Source organism: Chlorocebus sabaeus, chromosome 1 (genome assembly GCF_047675955.1).
Source record: "Chlorocebus sabaeus isolate Y175 chromosome 1, mChlSab1.0.hap1, whole genome shotgun sequence".
NCBI classification, from domain to species: Eukaryota; Metazoa; Chordata; class Mammalia; order Primates; family Cercopithecidae; genus Chlorocebus; species Chlorocebus sabaeus.
This window is the reverse complement of record NC_132904.1, coordinates 30,185,560-30,207,357: the sequence shown is the minus strand read 5'-3', so window position 1 is coordinate 30,207,357 and position 21,798 is coordinate 30,185,560. Positions and strand designations below refer to the sequence as shown.

The 21,798-nt window shown below is 43.1% G+C and overlaps 1 protein-coding gene across 2 annotated transcripts in view; it reads left to right on the top strand.

Moving 5' to 3' along the window:
• EHF (ETS homologous factor) overlaps positions 1–21,512 on the top strand; it is a 41,934-nt gene extending 20,422 nt beyond the window's left edge. For both annotated transcript variants that reach the window (XM_037999522.2, XM_008002232.3), the window contains exons 2-9: positions 543–642; positions 4,320–4,565; positions 6,932–6,994; positions 9,490–9,558; positions 9,678–9,746; positions 14,795–14,857; positions 16,765–16,960; positions 17,064–21,512. In XM_037999522.2, coding sequence (XP_037855450.1) covers positions 546–642; positions 4,320–4,565; positions 6,932–6,994; positions 9,490–9,558; positions 9,678–9,746; positions 14,795–14,857; positions 16,765–16,960; positions 17,064–17,163 — 903 coding nt within the window. In that variant the 5' untranslated portion in view covers positions 543–545 and the 3' untranslated portion in view covers positions 17,164–21,512. The remainder of the gene's footprint in view (positions 1–542; positions 643–4,319; positions 4,566–6,931; positions 6,995–9,489; positions 9,559–9,677; positions 9,747–14,794; positions 14,858–16,764; positions 16,961–17,063) is intronic.
• The last annotated feature ends 286 nt before the right edge of the window (positions 21,513–21,798 follow it).

Here is a 21,798-nt window from a genome sequence, read left to right as displayed (position 1 = left end):
TATTAAAATATGACTGAGGCCGTCTGATGACCAGCCCAGCCTGTGGCAGACACCCACACTGAGAAAACTTGTTACTGGGTGTGCAGGTGCAATTGCAGTCCGAGCTCCCACACAGGTGCTGGGGCTGTGCTACCACCGGCTTGGATTTTCATTGATTGAAATTGCACTTTAAATACTTTAAATAAAATCTCTTTGGCATTTTCACTTTTGTAAAAAAAAAAAAAAACCACTTGGATGCCAGCCAGCCTCGCCCTGGGAGCAGGTATTGCATTTTCCTCCCGCTTCATTCCTGATCAGAGATTATTCATTTATGAATGGGTGGCTGTAAAAACTTGCCTCATGCATATGAAAATTGAACCTGGAAATTTTTAATTGCTGTGAGTTTTGCTTTTACAAAAAAAGGCTTTGGCAATGGGTGGCAGGCAATGGGTGGAAGGACAAATTCTCTTTATTTTCTTCCTAAATTTACTCTGTGATCTGCACTTTCAAATGACATTTGTCCAAGAGGCAATGACTGAACAGGCTGTTTGATCCCCTAACAGATCATGATTCTGGAAGGAGGTGGTGTAATGAATCTCAACCCCGGCAACAACCTCCTTCACCAGCCGCCAGCCTGGACAGACAGCTACTCCACGTGCAATGGTAAGGGGGCCCGTGGGTGTTGGTGTCACTGCTGTGCTGTGGGGGCTCTTTGCTTTACTTCTTCTCCCAGCCTAATGTTTGAGAAATATAGGCTTTTCAGCAGAAGATGTGGGACAAGAAGGAATGGAGAAAACTCAAATTCGGAGTTCCCTACCGGCCCCCAGGGTTCCAGACAAAAGCTCATTTGAGATATTCTGTTGCCTCCTCCCAAAATTAAAGGTTCCAGATTGACAGCCTGGCAGTGAGGCGGGTAGAAGAGATGCCTGAAGGAAAGACTCCCTGTTGAAGCTTTTAATAGTGTTTTGCTGGGATACCAAGATAGGCTAGGAGAAAAAGGGTGTGTGTGTGTGCATGTGTCTGTGCATGTGCACGGAAGTTAGGAAGGAGAGGATTATAGCAGTTTAGTCTTTCTTTTTCATCTTCCAGTGGCCTCTCTTTGAAAGGGGAGAGGAGATTTGTAAGGAGAGCAGGTGTTCTCCCTAGTGCTTTAATCTAGAACACGTCTATTAGAAGAAGAGGGGACCTGGTGGTGGGGCGTATAGGGAGGGGGTTTGGTGATCAAGCCTGTGGCTTCCTGAATGAAGCTGAATCCCTAAATCAAGTTGAATCCCTGAATCAAGTTGTTGCTGAATCAGGAACCCCACACCCCATTGTGAAGCCGTTCAGTTTAGGCATTCAGCTGTGCATCCAACAGCAGTGAGTTTAGGAAGCTCTGGGCCTCTTCTTGATCCACACCCACTGCTAATCTCCCTGCCAGAGGCTCTGCTGTTTGAGTTTGCTTTGAAATATGGAGATGGTTTGTTGGTGACCAGAGCTTGGGAGGAAGCAGGAGTGGGAGGATAATGGGAGAGTTATTCTGCAGGGAGTGCTGATCCATGTGGAGTTCCACCTCTTTTAATTTGGAATCCTAGTCAAACATGGTTGAAAGGGTGAGCAGGTGAGCTTCCCTTACTCAGTCACCTGCGCCCCCCAAACTGCTGCACTTTCTGGGCAGTTGCATTTTCTGTTGTGAGCCTCAGATACCCTGTGAGGACCCAGAAAGTGGATTCCAAATAAAACTGGAAGTCTTTGGCATTCCCCAGACCCTGGCCCCTTAATGAAGGCAGCATTTCTCCTGCTTGCTCTGAAGAAAGTTGGGGAAATGTGTTCAGCAGGGAGTAGAACTGGGGTGCCACTTTTATTTCTTAAATTCCAGAGATCTCAAAGAAAGCTCAGCCTTGATCAAGTTGATCAAGAGGAGAAGGAGATCAGTTGAATGGCAGAGAGGATGTGAACTCATAGGAATTTTTATTGTTTCTCCTGAAACTTCAGGAATTTGCTGGGTTCTCTGTCTGATGTGGAATCTCCTCAGTTAATTTCAGACAAAAATCCCTGATTTTCCCAAGTTTGAACAAGATACACTAGCAGGGACTATCTTTTAATCTAGACCATATTAAGTTTGCAGATGAGATTATTCTGGATGTGCTGTTAGGTTATTAAAAGTTGGTGCCTCTTGTTGCCAAAACCGGAGCTGTACTGTCATAGCATCACAATTATTTTAGAAAAAGAAAGATGAAAGACTTGGGGAGCCACAAAAATATATTTTCCATCCTTAAACAGCTTTATTTGTGAGGCACCAAAAATTGGGGGAAATGGAAAGATCCAGCCCAAGGTCTGTGTATCTGGGACTATTTCCGTATAATTAGATTTTTGGATTAGATTGCTCCATTCCTCCCCCAACCCCTGACTATTGGCTTCCTCTTTAGAGCCCACGTTGAGGACTGGGGGCTGCTTTTGTTTGGCCATGAGGTACGAGGAGCTAAGTGCATACTGTAAGTGGTGGGTATTGCTAATGGCGGTCACCTTTGTGCACTAAATAAACCTGACCTCCTGCTCTTAGTGCTTCTGAGGTCTGGAAGCCATGGATGGATTCTGAATGAATGAGGAAGAAGAGGGATTGGGTCAGAAACATTTCCCCTTCAGTCTCTCCTCTGAGGGTGTTGTGGGCTGGACCATGGGCGTTCTGGGAGTCAAACCTTTCTGAGGCCTTTAGCTCCTTGTAATTCAATAGACCAGTAACATCAGCATCACGTGGAAGCTTGCTAGGAATGCAGGAACTCAGGCCTCTCCCCGGACCTGTTGAATCAGAATCTGCATTTCAACAATATTCCCTGGTGATTCACGATCATACTAAATTTTGAGAAGAACTGATCTGGTGTGACCTTGAAGAAAAAGTTAGAGACAGTTTTCTTGCACTACATTTTCTTCTACTGGTCCACCCTTGAGTTTGCTGGAATATCCATGTGCCATGTTCAGTTGGATTTCCCTTGCTTCAGCTTGGTGGGATGCAATAGTCTTTGCCTCTTGCCCCTCTCACTCACCTTTCCTGAAAGAGAGCTCCTTGCCGACGTCTATTCTCAAGGGAACTGTAAGTTCTCTCAACCCTGTTCCATGCCCTCAGATGCTGGCTCTGTCTTTTCTATTGCCCCAAAACTTCGGGCGGGCTATGGAATGTTTTTTTTAAGTGAGCATGAGTCACATATTTAGATGGCTAGCACATATTAGGCTCAGCAATATTTATCCAGGTGAATGAACTGCACTTCTTCATCAGTATCTGAATGCACCATCTTGTAAATGCACCTCCCAACTCCTCAGATGCCTACCTTATTTCTTCTTCAAAAACATATTCCATTAAATAAATATATGGTGAGCATCTACTATGGCAAGGTCTCTGAGGTCATTTTTATAGGTGATACAAAGAGGAGTAAAACAGTCTGTGACCTCAAGTATACAATTTACAAAGGAGAATAAGACGGCACTTAGAGAGTTGTAGAGAAAAGCAGAACATGACAAAGCCATTAGGAGAAATACCAAGCATGTCTCCTGGAGAGTAAGAGGACAGTGAGCCCTTGAGGCAATTTGGGGGGATTGGTGATGACTTTAAGGGGTGGTCAGAGTTTGAAAGATGGGTAGGAATTCAACAGGAGTGAGAGGTAGAACACAAGCTGAACTGAAAGAACAGCACAGAAAAAAGACAAGAGTTAGTGAAGAGCCTCAATGCCTAGCTAGGCAGCTTTATACCTAATTTCAGTGGGTGATGAGAACTACTAAAGGTAACTGAATAGGGAAGTGACATCATGATAGCTATAATGACTAGGCTGGGGCAGTGAGATATCAGTACAGTTAGCAGATCAATAATCTGGACCACTTTGAGGAAAAGCAAAGGCGTCATATAGAAAAGAACCTTAATTTCAGGCCTTATTTTTGGTTGAAAATGGTCTGAGTTTGGGGTGTGTGTGTGTGTGTGTGTGTGTGTGTGTGTGTGTGTGTATAAGAGAGAAAACAGTGACAGAGAGTGAGTGAGAGAAAAGAGGAGCAGAACTATTTGGGTATGAACAATAAGCTAATAAATTGCTGAAATGATAGCAATGCTCTAGCTCTCATGATACTTTACTGTGGGTGAGGTGGGGAATGAGCTCTGAGCACTTCAGATCTGTTGTCCTCATCCAGTGCCCAGGGGTAGGTAGCATGCTAGGGAGGACATGAAGATGCATTTCTGCTCCATCCCCCATGCTGGCACATACACGGACTGTGGTTGTGTCTCTGAGATATCTGGCAGCCAATAGTGCGTCCCTGTGTCAGATACTATGGCCACGAACAGCCAGGGGTCACTCACGAGACTGCCTCCTGTTTTGCAGTTTCCAGCGGGTTTTTTGGAGGCCAGTGGCATGAAATTCATCCTCAGTACTGGACCAAGTACCAGGTGTGGGAGTGGCTCCAGCACCTCCTGGACACCAACCAGCTGGATGCCAGTTGTATCCCTTTCCAAGAGTTCGACATCAATGGCGAGCACCTCTGCAGCATGAGTTTGCAGGAGTTCACCCGAGCGGCAGGGACGGCGGGGCAGCTCCTCTACAGCAACTTGCAGCATCTTAAGTGGAACGGTGACTCTCTCTTTCTGTGTCTTTCCCTACCCTGCTAGGAGCCAGCCGGAAGAACAGAGATTCTGTAGATGACAGGATTCTTTGTCAGGGACAATAAAGAGTGGTCTCACTTCCAAATTACCATGTCCCAAGACAGGGAAGTGGAAGGAAGATGAGAGAACAGGATTGAAGCCTAGGGTACCTGGTGTGTCTAATCCCTTATAAATGCCAGTGTAATTTAATCCTCTCCTTATGGTGATAATTTTCAGGAAGACAAAAGCTGGCTAGGAATTCATAGAGTATTTACTACCCTTGGAAAATGTCTTCTTCTTTCCTTTGCAAACAGGGTTCAATAATTTAACATCCAGTCACTTGCTTGTTAAAGATCATCCTGGTTACAAAACAAACAAACAAACAAAACACACACACATACACACATACACACGCACACACAACAACAACCTCAAACAACCTTCTAGACCTAGGTTCTTAAGATAAGGTCCTAAGGGTGGTAAGAAGATATATGAAATTAGAACTATGTTTGTATTTTGGGAGGGGAAAAGACTCACAATACTTCAGCAGATTCTTAAAAGGTCTGTAACTTAAAAAAAGGGTTAAAACATATGGTCTAGATACGTGTATGGGGAATATTTCTGTGGTGGTTTCTGGAATTTCTGTTGCCCTAATGTCCCAGATATCTCTCTGAGGCTTCCCCTAGCACAGGGATGGGCCACCACTCCAGATGTTGTCCTTGAATGGTAGATTATTCACACACGAACACATCCTATAATGACATGTAAGACCTAGTAGGGTGGACAACTGACCTTGCAGAATGGTTTTGACACTGGCATAAGGTTCCCCTGATAGTGGCTGTAAAAATCTAGCTCTTCTGAGAACTATGGGCATCCTGAAAAGTAGCAATATTTAAGAACAGGGAGTTGGCCTGTTCGCACTGGAAAAGGCATTTATGTCTTGGTAGAACCCATGTTTGGGCAAGTAACCGGGAGTTGGGCAGCATGAGCTCCAGGGCTGTGAACCAGAGTCATACCCTGGCAACAGCCATCAACACTGAGAGAACCTGGGGCCTTGCAGCAGAGCTTGTGGCTGCGGAGGCCATTTTAGATGATGTCATTCAACTCCCTGGCCACACCCTGCTTCCCACCCACCTCACATTGGTGGCTGCTCATTTTTCTTTCACTAGAATCAAACCAAACAAGGCTCTATAAATAACCCTCAGGAATCTTCAGAAAGATCAGACTTACACTTGAATAATTAAAAATATTTACCTCCACCCCCAATTAAATCCACTCCTTTAAAGCTTTACCCTGATTGAGGCCTGAGGCAGGGAGGCCTGGGAGGTGCTGTGGCCATCTTAGACCTTCCCTCTCTGACCTCCCATGGCTTATTTGGTCTCACCGCATGCTGCTGTAGCCTCTGAGTTCCTAACGTCCAACCAGATTTCTCACTCTTTTGTTGTTTGCCTTTGTGTAGACATTCTATTAACTAACATTTATTGAGTATTTACTTATACTAGGCACTATAAGTGAATTAATTCATTTAATAACTTTATGACAAAGTAAATATTGTGCCCATTTTACAGGTGGGAAGACTGAATGTCAGAGAGGTTAAAGGCATGACTTCTGCTCTTGAGATGTTTATAATCTGTCTGGGGAAGAAAAACATACTAGATTCATTTGTGCATTTACGTGTGTGTGTGTGTGTGTGTGTGTGTATATATATGAGCATGCATATATATGCTTTTATATATGATAATGGGAGAGGAATTGCAAGCAAATAAGGACATGTGATGTGCACTGCTTGTACATGTGCTGAGACATAAATAAGGAAAGAATCACTGCATTTTGTCCAGACATATCTCACAGATTGGATGTCATCATGATGGCTTTGATTAGATTTTAAATCAAAGAAGAATCAAGCTAGTTAAAATGGTTTTCCCTACATTTTCATTTTCATATTGTATCTTAGTATGGGAAAGAACCTTAGAAGTCATCTAGTGACCTTATCTAGTTTAATCTTGTTACAGATGGGGAAACTGAGACCCAGAAAGGTAAAGGGCACACACGTTCCTCATAGCTAGTAGTGGAAAAACAGGGCTTCTGAAGTTCTATTTCCACCATACTGGATGCCTTTACTATACCACATCAAAGAATTGCTTCTAATGTAGTGCCTTAGATTTCTGATTTTCTGGGGTCAGAGACTGCAGGCTTGAGTTTGTAAAGGCTAACAGAGAAACCCCCTCCCATAAACAAACATAGGTGACCAGGCAGTAGGATGGCAGAAGCTCTGCAAAGAAGCCAGTTCTGTCCTTATTTAAGCACCCAGTTCTGCCTCCATCCTCTCTGACTATCCCAATCTGTCCTTCACAGGCCAGTGCAGTAGTGACCTCTTCCAGTCCGCACACAATGTCATAGTCAAGACTGAACAAACTGGTGAGTAGTTTGTCCCACTGACAAAGGGAGCCAATCTAGTCAGGCAAAGCTCTGGGGAGGATAGTTGGGAGAGGGCAAGAGAGAATGTGGGAGCAAGTTTTTTTTGCAGGAAATGCAGGGAGGCCTTTTCCATGGCTGTCTCTGATAGGCCACCCCCACCATGAACCTCATTCTTGCCCTTGCGACTAGTGACTGCCACCTATTTCCGATTTATAGACTTATGGGGAGCCACACTTCTCTGCCTCCTACTCCTGGTTGTGGCATCATCCAGACCTCAGGCCAGTAGCCAAGGAAATGCAGAATATAAGGTGGGCCTCCCCACTACAAAAAGTGTCAGGGACTGGACTTGGCCAAGTTTGGAAAGAGAAGAGGAAGAGGCAATGTCTCCTCTTCTCTCCCTCCTCCCTTGAGGAGAGTGTGTTTCAGCAAAAGGGGGAAGATGTTGACTTGGTGTTGTAGCTAACAAATTTTTAGGGGCCCTGGGGAGCTTCTGCAGAGATACACAAAGGTACCTGCAACCCAACTCCTGCCTTCCGTGTGTTTTTATATGAAGGACACAATTCTGGGCTCTGAGCAGAGGCTACGGTTCCATAGCATCTACATTCATTTTCATTTCCTTTCCCCTGTCCTAAATCTGTCTCCTGGAGACTGTCCTCCAAAGTCTATGAGCCATCATAAAACTGTGCAGTGACTCTTGCTCCTAGGTCACTCCCCATGTTCATGCCAGGGAGCCTGTGAGCCACATGGGCCAACCAAGCTTGCCACAGGCCTCCCTGAGGATGTTTCCCAGTCACCAAGGACAGAATTTGACATGCAGGTGATTTGTGAGTCACTTGGGGCCGAAATTGGCCCATGCAGTTATTTACCCTTTTATAAGTGGGCTGGCCTACCATTCATTATTAAAGAAAAAAGCAATAGCTGCTAAGCATGCGAATTAGGCTTTGCTAGCCATGCCCTTCTCTTCAGAGGCCAGGGGATGGGCCATCTGGATGTTCTGTGCTTTACGGGCCTGGCATTGCCCTGGAGATGGATGCAGGACTTGGTCAGGAGGATGGCACCCCCTCCCCTGCTTGACCTGACAGAGAGCCCCACCGAAGGAGCCAGGGTAATACTGGAGAGGTCCCAAATAACTTGATAATTCCTTCTTGACCATCCAGACATTCTTGTGTTGCCAGTTCAGAAAAGCTGAGTGGAAGGGTGGAGAAGAAGGTCCACCCTAGGAGGAGAGGAGAAGACACTCATAGAGGGGCCAACACCCCCAAACCTCTTTGGTTCAGTTTGTTTTCAGAGACAACAACAGGTGTACAAGGTGACCCAACAAGGAGAGAGGGTGTAACCCCAAGAGATTGGACTTGGGGTGTCCAAACATGTAGCTATTAGCTAAAATACCGGCTAAATCCCTATGTCGTAAACAGGAGGACTTAGCCAGTAAGTCAGGTTTTATATCATTTGTGCTATAAAAACAAAATGAAACTCAGTCAGTGGCTTACACCCCGGCCCTAAAACTCAGAACCTAGCAAGGAGGGGAGCTGAGGGTAACCTAGGTCTGCGGTGAGGAGAAAGCAGGAAGTTTCTGGTGAGGACAAGGTGAGAGATCTTATAGCTTTTGGCTAGCCAAGAAACAAAATGCTTCTGTTGGAGACCAGCCCAGATCTGGGGGTTGTGTGGGAGCTGAGCTCCATTTGGGGTAGGTGGAGGGGAGTTCCCTTTGAATCTGAAATCTGAAGAGTCAATCAAAGTGAGATGTGCTTACCGCAGCACACAGGAGAGAGAGAGAGAGACAGAGTACAAGAGCACTTCTTTTCTGCGATGGGGCAATGGGGCTCCACTCTTAAAAGGTGTTTGTTTGATTTAGTAACAGTCTCCACCCCTTCTCCTTGGTTTTGTTTTGAGAATTTTATGTCATCCTTTAAGCTAATTGGAAAAATCCCAGAGGGAGGGGGCTGTCATCCAACTTGGATGACAAATCTCTGGAGTTCAGCAACAAAGAAACTGTGATAAGATTGACTAGACTCTTCCTGAAAGAAACATCATTAACCCTCCAAGGAAGACATTAATAGAAAAAGATACTCGTTAATTATTTATTATACATTTAAATAAATTTATTCCTCACAAGGCCTTCCCCCCACCACACCCCAGGGTAAAAATATTGTGGCGATTATGCAGTAGAATGCAAAACAACACCTAGCCAGGTTAGGAAAACTCCCAGGAACTACTGGTCTAGGACAGGTTCCCATTCTTGCAACTTCTCTCACTTCCCTAAAAATGCAATAGGTATGGAACACGTGGATGAGGCCATTTCCCCAAGGATGCTGAAAGGAAAATTAGACAACATTATTATAAAGTAACGCAACTGAAGCAGAATCGTACCCCTTGTCTCTGAGGACCACTCCTCACCCCCCCATACCTTGTTGATAAACAATGAGTTAGAAAACGCAGCCTCTTCTCCCTGGGGAAAATGATCACTGACTATTCTCCTTCTCTATTTTTTGTAGACCCTTCCATCATGAACACCTGGAAAGATGAGAACTATTTATATGACACCAACTATGGTAGCACAGTAGGTAACTAACTCCCTGACACTTAAGGCCCTTTACGTTCTTATTCTGTTTGTCTAAGAGCCACAGTGTTCTGTTGTGAGGTGGGGAGACTCTAAATGTCCTTTATCTTTTCATGGCCACAGATCTGTTGGACAGCAAAACTTTCTGCCGGGCTCAGATCTCCATGACAACCACCAGTCACCTTCCTATTGGTAAGCTGTCATCACATCTGAGGCTGGGTGTGCCTAATACTTAGGAAGAATTGGTGGGAATTACCAACAATCTACATTTCTGCCTTGCTGGAGTCTTTCTAATTGAAGGGCTAGGGAAGGAATGGAGTTATCATTAGACGAGGTTTGTGTTTGAGGCAATATTTGTACATTGAAGATGACCAGTAGGGATCCTCTAGGCAAAATGTTGGTCTCCTGTAAAACTAGTCACTCTGTTGTGACAATAAAAGTTGTTTAGGCTTTTCTTTATTTTCAACGAAAACTTACTCTTGCAATATAGCTGATAAAATTGTTCGTATTTGGGTATACTTATGGAAAATAAGGCTATATTTAATTTTCAACAAACTACATTTGGCTTTAGAGGAAGAATACCTCATAGTGAAGTTCAAAGGTCCGTGAACCTGTAGTGATGGTTTCTGAGTGAAAGGGCAGCCGTTGGAAATTTCCAGAATCCCCACAGTTACACTATTTTGTCAGTTTTTAAGTCTAATTCTGATGACTTATCAGTGCTCTCTAATCAGTCAGAGCACCTGCATTTTATGAGTTATGTTCACATTAGCTGCATTTGGTTAAGGTTGGATGCAACTGGGGCTATCCATGCTTCTTAACCAAGGTTACACTGGGTGAGAAGGTTGGGATGTTACGAGTCTGGGAGAGGGGATTTCAGATTACCACCCCCACCTACAAATAGGTGCATTGGCATGTACACCGTGGGAATTGGTTGAAAGAGGATCTCATGGTTTCCTGTGATCTGGGTACAAACTTGTGGATCTCTTTGGGTCTATGAAATGGCACTTAGACATCAGCCACAAGTGATAGTGCCTCTCTCCTGGAATTAAATTTGGAGCAACTTCAGAACTGGGATTTAATTGGGTCTTTGTGAAAGAAATTAGTCTGCAACCCTTCCTTCCTTTTTTCTTTTTTTTTTTCTGTTTTTGTTTTTGCTTTTGAGAACTGAAATAATGAAAGGTTTTGGTTTGAGGTTTTGTTTGGGTCAAGCCCCTTAAATGAGATGGGGCTGGGAGCCAGTGTAAATGCTTCTGGAATTGAGGTTAAAAGCTGAGGCCAGCGTAGCTCTCGACTTCTCCTTCCCCCAGTAGCCCTTAGCATTATGTGTCACTTGAAGTATTTGTTAAAATTAGGAAATAGATCAAATGCTGTCAAGGCTTGGCTGTGTATTTGCTATTCTGGGGGAACTGAGCCAATCGAGGTAAAATTTCTGTGGCAATCATTACCACTCAGTCAAGACCACGGGGTTCAGGGCTGAGGAAACCTCCCGAGTCACACTCTGAGTTCCTCTGCGACTTCCTACAGTGTCATCTCCCACATCCTTCCATCCTTCCAGTTGGGACTTTGACTTATGGCAAAAAATTCCAACTAAGAATAAAGCTGAACCAACCACTTCCTGAGCCTCAGGGGCTAGTGTGTCTTGATGTACCCGGGAAACCAAAACGTCATAGTTAGAGCTCTGCTGCCCTGACAGCCGGGCCATCCTCTTTTCTACATCTTAACTTACACCTTCTAGAATCTCAAAATCAACAGGGGCCTTAGAGACCAGTTTCTGCTTTCGCATTTGCAGCAGCAAGGAACTCACTGTCTCCCGAGTCCACCGGTTGTATTTTTCAATAGCCCTTCTTAAGATGAGTTCAGGAATCTGCTCTCCTTATCCTTCTGATCCTTGTTTGCTGCAGCTCCCCATTCCTATCCTGTGATTGTAACCCAGGCTGGAAAATGAGATCAACCACCCAGGCCCTAAAGAATCAATGCAGTCTCTGGGGTTGGTGTATTAGTTGGGGTAATAGCCCTTCAGTAGGATAGTTAATTATAGCCTTATATGGGTCAGTTTCTTTCAGAATAGTTGATAGTCTCTACCACATGGAACCAGAACCCCCGGGAAAACCTTGGTCATTTGCCTGAGTCTGTATATTTCAAGTTCCCGTGAAATTGAATGCAGTGAAATGTCTTTCTATGTTTTAATGCTAGTTACCAGCTGAGCTAAGGCGGGGCTCAGCATAAACTGATGCCCTCTGTGATAAACGCAGGTGGGGAAACAGGCTTTGTTTTGATTTCTCTGTCATCTGCCCATTTCATAAAATGCCGGCTGCCAGTGTCCTGTTCTGCTCTACAGTCCTCCAGCCTGTCATGCCAGCTTGGGCTTGATGTGTTTATCCACTGACTTGTTGAGCCTAAAGCTAGGGTGGCACGGTCTATTAGAACACTGAAATTTGTATATCCCGTAAAGAAATGGCTCACAGCTGAATCATATGCAAATGCTTCTAATCTTTGCTTCTTGCGAAGCAGCTTAGCTGAAGTCATGCTCTCGCACTGGCATCACAAACCTGTGGCCTGTTGCTGCCCCTGCCTGGACCGGATGGACGTTGGCCTGGAGTGCCTGGGAGCCAAGCAAGAGAAAGCCAGGCTGGACAACTTCTCCAGGGCAAGCCATTATTTTATAAGAATGAATCACTTAACCACATGGCTAACTTCAAAGTCTTGACTTTTATTCTAGGGCAGAAGGAGGACACATATTAAAGCGAGGTTAAAGATCAAAAGATATCAGTGGTAAGGCAGGCCAGTGATTCCATGGCTTATCCCTGCACACTGCAACAGGAAGAGGGGGCTGGAAGAAGTTAGGTTCTTCTTTTGCCTTTGACTGCTTATTCTCTTTTATGATGATGGAAAGATTTTTATTTGGGGATTAAAAAAAGAACATTCCTAAACTGGATGGAGCCTAGCTTGGGTAAATGGCTGACAACTCAAAGAATATTTCCTTATGGTTTATCTGGCGTAGGGGATTTAGAGTCCATGGACTGCTACATGGGCCACAGCCCCCTGAAATTGTTGAAAAAATTTCATGTGTGCATATATGTGCATTTTTTCTGAGGAGAGGGTCCAAGGTTTTCATCTTATTCACAAAGGAACCTGAACTCTAAAGTAACTGATTCTAGATCAACTAGGAACCCAGAAGCAATAATTGAGGCCAATATACTGAGACTCTTGTATTTTTCTGAATTCAACTCCTGGCTCTGAAAGAATGGCCCTGCATCCCTCCTGGATGTCATTTGAAAACGAGCTTTGCTTGTGGCCTGCTGGGTAAATGCCACTCTTTGTCTGCAGTACAACGTGGCCCTGTCAGAGTGATGTATCACTTGGAAACCGGAGTGGATGCCAGACTTGTCGCAATATTGTTACATCCTGATGGGATGTTGCAACCTCACCCTGTAACCTACAGGGAGGGAGAGTGAAGTCTCTTTGCATTTCCTGTGAATTTGTCCTCTCGGATTTCAGAGAAACCCAAGTCAGGTGCAGGCCCTGCTAGTGACAATGCCAGGAGAGAAATTCTTAACCAGGATGAGAGGTTTCTCGTTTACTGAGGTCTTATTAAATCTCCTCTCCATCCTGCCATGACGTTTCGAGAAATTGCTGGGAACACTGAGTCTTGATTAGCTGGGTGATAAGATGGGTGAAAGGGTCCATGAACGTTGGGAAATACAGAATTGTCAGATTGAAATTATCTTTTTCACTAACAAGAGCATTATAGAAGTGAACCTGATTCTTGGCAGGAAAGGCTTGTGTGAAATCTGTTATGTGCAAAGGGAGATTATGTGTAGGCCACCATTTCTGGAAATGACATAGAATTGTGGTTATGAGTAAAGCTTCTGGATTCAAACTGTTTGTGTTCATATCCTGGCACCACATTCCAGTTGTGTGACTCTAGACAAGTCATTTGACCCCTCTGTTTCTCAGATCCTCCACAGCTGAAAACTGTGGATCATATTAGTACCTGCCTCATGGAGTTATTGTGTGAATTAAATAAAGTGATTCATGTAAAGTGCATAGTGCAGTGCCTGGTACATAGTAAGTGCTCAATAAACAGTAGCTTTTTTTCTTAGCGAATTTAATTAGGAGCTAATGGCTGGCAGTTCATAGTTTTTTTGAATAATAGGCCTCGCTTGATAACTGAACGGGTGCTGTGAACCCTTTCCCTTCACATATGGTTTCAGTCAGTCCAGGTGCCCTTGAAGGCCACACTGTGTCAGTGGACCCTAGGTTAGGAAGGGCACATGGAAGAGATCAGTTTTACTGGCCCAGTTTCTTAAAATAATTGGATTGTATTTAGGGACTATTTTGTATTAGAATTGGCTGGTTTTTGAGTGTGAGAGTCTTCATAAGATCTGCTTTAGTCCTCCCAATACACACACACACATACACACACACACACACACACACACACTTGGCTAGATCATTTAGTTTTCTTTCTGAGAAGAATCTTTATTTCCCAGGTCCGGCTCCATCATCTCCTCTTTGGTAGTAGTCCCACAGGTTGCCATAATGAGTCATTTGTTAAACTAATCTGTGTTTCCATAGTCCACTATGGCCCTCTGTACTGAGCTTGGGCCACTCAATGGCCCTTTTGTCAGGCTGATTAAAATGTAACTTTGCATGCCAAAAAAGGGCACTCCTCTGGCTTAAAAGCCATCTTCCTTTGTTATAAATGTTTACATCTTTGTATTATGTAAAAAAAAAACCACAAATTTTTCAATGATCTAAATCTTTCAATGGCTTCCATCTTTCTCAGAGTTATGTCCTTAAAAGCCCCATAAGGCATTAATGATCAGAACCTCAGCTCCTCCCTCTCTGCCTCTTACAGCATGCATATACCAAACACGCGTCAACCTCAGGGCCTTTGCACTTCTGTCTTACACATGGAAGGCTGTTGCACAAGCTCTCCGCATGACCATCTCCCTCATATTCTTTAGGTCGTGGAATCAGAGAGGTCTCCTATGACCACCTTGTATCAAATTGCAAATTATTCCCAAGTCCATACATCTATCTCCATTTCTTACCCTGCATCATTTTTCTCCATAGCATTTATCATCTCTGTTTTGTTTGGTTCACTAGCACATACTCAAAGAGTGCCAGGCATGCAGTAGGTGCTCAGTAAATTTTGCTTAAATGAGTAGATGCAGGAAGTAAAAAGGGAATGATAGAAAATAGGTCAGTTAAATGGCTCTCGTTTTTCTCCTCAGCAGAGTTACCTGATACGAAAAAGGAGCAAGACCCCCCTGCCAAGTGCCACACCAAAAAGCACAGTAAGTTGACTGGCTTTCAGATGGCCTTTTGTCCTTCCCATCACATCGGGCACACCTGGAGACCACTAGTTTTTCAGCAAATATTGCCTCTGTCTGCTGCCTTCATGTCTTCATTCCAAACAGGGTGGAGTGAGAAAACAGAGGCATCGCTTGCTAGCAAAGTAACCCCCTCTGCAGCTGTTTCTCAAAGTGGAGCCTCACTGGATATTTCCTCCTCGTTCTGTCATATGTGCTCTAAAACTGAGACACCCAGTGCCTAAGAACTGCTTCAGGCATGGGGTTAGCAATTTCCATCTCTCCCAGAAGAAAAGGGTGGGAAGAGGAGTGAGATAAGAAGAAACAGTTGAGATGTATCATCCTTTCTTTTGCTAAACGTTGACCTCCTACCTTTGTGGAGTTCCCATTCCAAGAAATGACTGTTTTTTCTTAAGATTCAACACTGCTCTTTGGGAGTTGGATCTCCTCCAGTAATAAAATCTTATGAACATATATGAAATATCAGAGACATGGAATTGTGGGTGGAACACAGAAAGAAATCAAGATGGTATAATCCAGGCCTGTAATCCCAGCACTTTGGGAGACTGAGGTGGGTGGATCACTTGAGCTCAGGAGTTCAAGACCAGCCTGGGAAACATGGTGAGACCCCATCTCTACAAAAAATACAAGAATTAGCTGGGCATGGTGGCACATGCCTGTAGTCCCAGCTACTTGGGAGGCTGAGGCAGGAGGATCGCTTGAGCCAGAGAGGTCTAGGCTGCAATGAACTATAATTGCACCACTGCACTCCAGCCTGAGCCACAGAGTGATACCCTGTCTCAAAAAAAAAAAGAAAAAAAAAGGTATAATCCAGAAATTATAAGGAATTAGAATGTCTTTATCTGTTATTCCACATCATCCCACAACATTGAATTAATGCAACCCCTCAAATGGTGGGTGGGGTGAGGGTGGGGCATCACAAATTCAGTGGGAGTGAAGTTGAATTTGGTTGATAATCTTATTGCAGTAGTGGCTTCATTTTCAATTTGGGTCCTCCAGTCCCTACATGACCACCCCCTTCCCTACCACCCTCATCTAGTCTGGGAGTAAACGTTCTAGAGCCTTATTGATTTGTATTTGGCTGAAACACAGTTGCTGGGTCAAAGCAATTTAATTGGTTGAGGTACTAGATAAAAGTGGTTGAGAGTTGCTTTTTGGGGAAGTAACAGGTTGAAATGAACCCCAAGCAGTTTGTGAATAATAAGTAGAAGAAACTTCCCTGTGGCTTAGGAGACCTAAGGCCTATTCCTTAGTCTTGGCTATGTCACTAGTTAGCTGTGACCCTGATCAACTCACTTAAATTCTCTGTGTCTCAGTTTCCTGATTTGTAAAATAAAATAGTAAAATAAAATATTGTGCTAGTTTATTCTTTTTTTTTTTTTTTGAGACGGAGTCTCGCTCTGTCACCCAGGCTGGAGCGCAGTGGCGCGATCTTGGCTCACTGCAAGCTCCGCCTCCTGGGTTCATGCCATTCTCCTACCTCAGCCTCCCGAGTAGGACCAAGTAGGACTGAGCCTGGGACTACAGGCACCCGCCACCATGCCCAGCTAATTTTTTGTACTTTTAGTAGAAACGGGGTTTCACAGTGTTAGCCAGGATAGTCTCGATCTCCTGACCTCGTGATCCACCCGTCTCAGCCTCCCAAAGTGCTGGGATTACAGGCGTGAGCCACCGTGCCCAGCCTGTGCTAGTTTATTCTTAAATACCTTTTTAATGTCCAACATCTGGTAATTCTGTGATCCATCTTCCCTGAGAAGTAGGGGAGAAATGAGTATCTCCTACTTGGAGGAAGATGACCCAACTCAATGCTCTCTGCTCTACTTTTGCTGTGACTTGGGCCATTAATAACCTTCCTTTCTGCTTTTCATCAGACCCGAGAGGGACCCACTTATGGGAATTCATCCGCGACATCCTCTTGAACCCAGACAAGAACCCAGGATTAATAAAATGGGAAGACCGATCTGAGGGCGTCTTCAGGTTCTTGAAATCAGAGGCAGTGGCTCAGCTATGGGGTAAAAAGAAGAACAACAGCAGCATGACCTATGAAAAGCTCAGCCGAGCTATGAGGTGAGGAGTTTCATGTCTCTGAAAACGATAAGACTGCACGACCCGTTATTTACCTAGCAACCTTCATCTGATCAGTCACCTTATCCGATCTCCTTTGTTACAGATACTACTACAAAAGAGAAATTCTGGAGCGTGTGGATGGACGAAGACTGGTATATAAATTTGGGAAGAATGCCCGAGGATGGAGGGAAAATGAAAACTGAAGCTGCCAATACTTTGGACACAAACCAAAACACACACCAACTAATCACAAACAAAGAACTCCTGGACGTAAATATTTCAAAGACTACTTTTCTCTGATATTTATGTACCATGAGGGGAAAAAGAAACTACTTCTAACGGGAAGAAGAAACACTACAATTGATTAAAAAAATTATTTTGTTACTTTGAAGTATGTCCTATATGGGGAAAAAACGTACACAGTTTTCTGTGAAATATGATGCTGTATGTGGTTGTGATTTGTTTTCACCTCTATTGTGAATTCTTTTTCACTGCAAGAGTAACAGGGTTTGTAGCCTTGTGCTTCTTGCTAAGAGAAAGAAAAAAAAAATCAGAGGGCATTAAATGTTTTGTATGTGACACGATTTAGAAAAAGGTGATGCATCCTCCACATGTAAGCATCCATATGGCTTCGTCAAGGGAGGTGAACATGGTCGCTGGGTTGAATTCCAGGGTCTCAGATGGTGAGGACAAAGTGGATGGATGCTGGGAAGTTTAACCTGAGCCTTAGGATCCAGTGAGTGGAGAATGGGGACCTCCAAAACTCAAGGTTGGCTATAATCTCTGCATAATCACATGACTTGGAATACTTAAATCAGCAAGAAGAATAATGGTGGGGTCTTTATACTCATTCAGGAATGGTTTATCTGATGCCAGGGCTGTCTTCCTTCCTCTCCCTTGGATGGTTGGTGAAATACTTTAAAAAAATTGCCCTCTCTGCTTACTTCTAGCTATTTAAAAGAGAGCCCAGCTTGGTTCTTTTTTGCTCCAAGTGCTTAAAAATAAGTTGGATAAAGGAGATGGTGGTGTGGAAATGACTGAAGAGTTTGCTCTTGTATCCCTATAGTCCAAGGTTTCTCAATCCACACAATTGACATTGTTTGGCTGGAACGTTCTTTGTGGTGAGGGCTTTCCTGTGCATTGTAAGATGTTCAGCAGCATCCACTCATGACCTCTAACCACTTGACACCAGAAAACCCGCAGCTGTGATAATCCAAAATGTCTCCAGACGTCACCAAATGTTCCCTGGGGGGCAAAACTGCCCTTGATTGAGAACCACCAGTTTAGCTAGTCAATATGAGGATAGTGGTTTATTCTCAGAAGAAAAAGATATGTAAGGTCTTTTAGTTCCTTAGAGTGAAGCAAAAGTAAGACTTCAACCTCAACCTATCTTTATGTTTTAAATGTTAGGGGCAATAAGTTGAAACAGCTAGAGGATCTTCTTTTCAGAACCCCAGATGAGAGCCAATGTCAGATAAGGTAAACATAGTAATGTAGCAGGAACTACAATAGAAGACATTTTCACTGGAATTACAAAGCAGAATTAAAATTATACGGTAGAAGGAAACACCAAGAAAAGAATTTCCAGGGAAAATCCTCTTTGCAGGTATTAATTCTCATAATTTTTTGTCTTTTGGATTATCTGTTTACTGTCTCATCTGAACTGATCCCAAGTGAATGGTTTATTGCCTAGATTTTTTACTCAGAGGATTGTTTTGTTTTGTTTTGTTTTTAAGAAAAGAAAGAAAGGATGAAAAAAATAAACCGAAAACTCAGCTCAGGCACAATTATCACCAAGGAGTTGGAAGCTTCTTCTTCAATAGCGGAATTGTTCTGGGGGTCCTGGAGACTTATCATTGAGCCGTGCAATCTGGAAAGCACAGGAATCAGTAGACACTTTGAAAATGGATTTGAATGTTCTCATCCCTTTTGCAGCTTTTCTTTTGGGCTCTCTCATGTCCTTGGCTTGCTCCTCCATTCTACCTCTCTTTCTCCAGCAATGATATGCAAATGAAGACATGTATCAGTAAGAGGGAGTGCTCTTCATCAACTAATAGAGCACCTACCACAGTGTCTTACCTGGTAGAGGTAAGCAATTCATATTCAAAGGTTGCAAAGTGTTTGTAATATATTCACAAGGCTAGAAGTAGGAAGAGTCAAAAATTTGTCCTAATTATAATGAGAACCATTCTAGGTCATGATCTTGGAGGACCCATGAATAAGTTTCCAAAGGTGTAATCAAATCCATTTTTATTTCTGCCTGACTTAGTCACCTCTGTAAAGGTTTAACTTGGTGTTGTCAAGTAACAGTTACTGAAAGAGCTGAGAAAAGGAACAATGAACAGCAAAGGTCTTGACTATGCAACTCAGACATTCCTGCAGAAAAGACATATGTTGCTTTACAAGCAAGGCCAAAGAACTATGGGGCCTTCCCAGCATTTGACTGTTCATTACATAGAAGGAATTAAATATCCAGTTACTTGAATGGGTATAACACATGAATATTTGTGTGTCTGTGTGTGTCTGAGTTGTGTGACTTTATTAGGGGTATCTACTAATTCTCTCACTGCGGTTTCTTCTCTGACTTTGCCTGTTCATCATCTAAGGAGGCTAGATCCTTCTCTGAGTTCACCCTTCCTCAAACCTGTAAGTTTCTCACTTCTTTCAAATTGGTTTGGCTCTTTCTGCAACCTTTTCATTCAAGAGCAATCTTTGCTAAGGTGTAAGTGAATATGAAGAGTACCAACTACAACAGTTCTACAGATAATTAGTGGATTGGGTTGTTTGTTGAGAGTGAAGGTTTCTTGGCACCTGGTGCCTGATTAAGGCTGGAGTATTAAGTTCTCAGCATATTTTTCTATTGTCTTGACTTGAGTTTGCCACATTTTCTATGTGCTGTTTGTGACTTGGAGAATGTAAAGTAATCGAGTTACGCCAGCTTGGGGTGGGAACAGAGTACTTCCCACCACACTGTTGAAAGCGAGAGCAAAGTACTATGGATAAGCCCTCCTTCCTTTTGGGGATGCATGGCTCTCACTTGAGAAGCTCACCTGTGCTGAACGTCCACATGGTCACTAATCATGTTATCCTTAAACCCCCCTTATGCCTGAGTTGAAAGACCTCTCCCTTATTAGGTTTTCATGGGAACCTGAGGCAGCAAATCTATTGCTAAGACCTTACCAGGCTCAAATCATCTGAGGTTGCTAGATAGTTAACTTGGTAAGACTTAAGCAAGGCTGTGGCTCCCAGGGGCATAAGCAACAGTTTCTTGAATGTGCCATCTGAGAAGGGAGATCCAGGTTATGAGTTTTCCTTTGAACACATTGGTCTTTTCTCAAAGTTCCTGCCTTGCTAGACTGTTAGCTCTTTGAGGACAGGGACTACGTCTTATCAATCACTATTATTTTCCTGTTACCTAGCATGAAACAAGTACACAACATATATTTGTTCAATGAATGAATGAATGTCTCCTAAAAGACTCCTCTGATTGGGAGACCATATCTATAATTGGGATGTGAATCATTTCTTCAATGGAATAAGAGCACAACGGCACAACCTTCAAGGACATATTATCTACTATGAACATTTTACTGTGAGACTCTTTATTTTGCCTTCACTTGCGCTGAAATGAAACCAAAACAGGCCGTTGGGTTCCACAAGTAAATATATGTTGGATGAGAATTCTGTTGCCTTGTTGGGAACTGTGAGACTTATCTGGTATGAGAAGCCAGTAATGAACCTTTGACCTGTTTTAACCAATGAAGATTATGAATGTGTTAATATGATGTAAATTGCTATTTAAGTGTAAAGCAGTTCTAAGTTTTAGTATTTGGGGATTGGTTTTTATTATTTTTTTCCTTTTTGAAAAATACTGAGGGATCTTTTGATAAAGTTAGTAATGCATATTAGATTTTAGTTTTGCAAGCATGTTGTTTTTAAAATGTATCAAGTATAGAAAAAGGTAAAACAGTTAAGAAGGAAGGCAATTATCTTATTCTTCTGTAGTTAAGCAAACATTTGTTGAGTGCCTACTATGTGCACGGCATGGGCCCATATGTGTGAGGAGCTTGTCTAATTATGTAGGATGCAATAGATCTTGGTAGTTACGTATTGGGCAGATACTTACTGTATGAATGAAAGAACATCACAGTAATCACAATATCAGAGCTGAATTATCCTCAGTGTTGCTTCTTGGAATTCAGTTTCTGGAACTAGTGATAGAACATTTACAAAAAAAATATTCCTGTTGAGACTATGTCTTATGAACCTCTGAAATGTACAAGCCTTCACAAGTTTAACTAAATTGGGATTAATCTTTCTGTAGCTATCTGCATAATTCTTGTTTTTCTTCCCATCTGACTCCTGGGTTGACAATTTGTGGGAAACAACTCTATTGCTACTGTTAAAAAAAAAATCAGAGATCTTTCCCTTTAAGCTATGTTAAATTCAGACTATTCCTGATTTATGAAAGAATTATATTTTTCAAAATATGTTTATTTGTTTAATGGGTCCCAGGAAACACTAATAAAAACCACAGAGACCAGCCTGGAAATGTGTGTCTCATTCTTCAATAAGCCATTCAACGCTGGGCTTAGAGAAAATGCACTTAATTTCTAACAACAGAACATATACAGATAAATAATGCATAGCATATTGGATGTGTAGTAAAGAAATATAGAGGAGCAGAGAGTGCTAGAGCACTTAATACGATAGGGGCGTGCTGTAAATTTAGGCAGTGTTAAGAAGGAAACATTTCAGTAAAGAACTGAAGGATCTAAAGGAAGGAGCCACACGGATATACAGATAACTGGGGGAGTGATCCATAGTGAAGGGATATG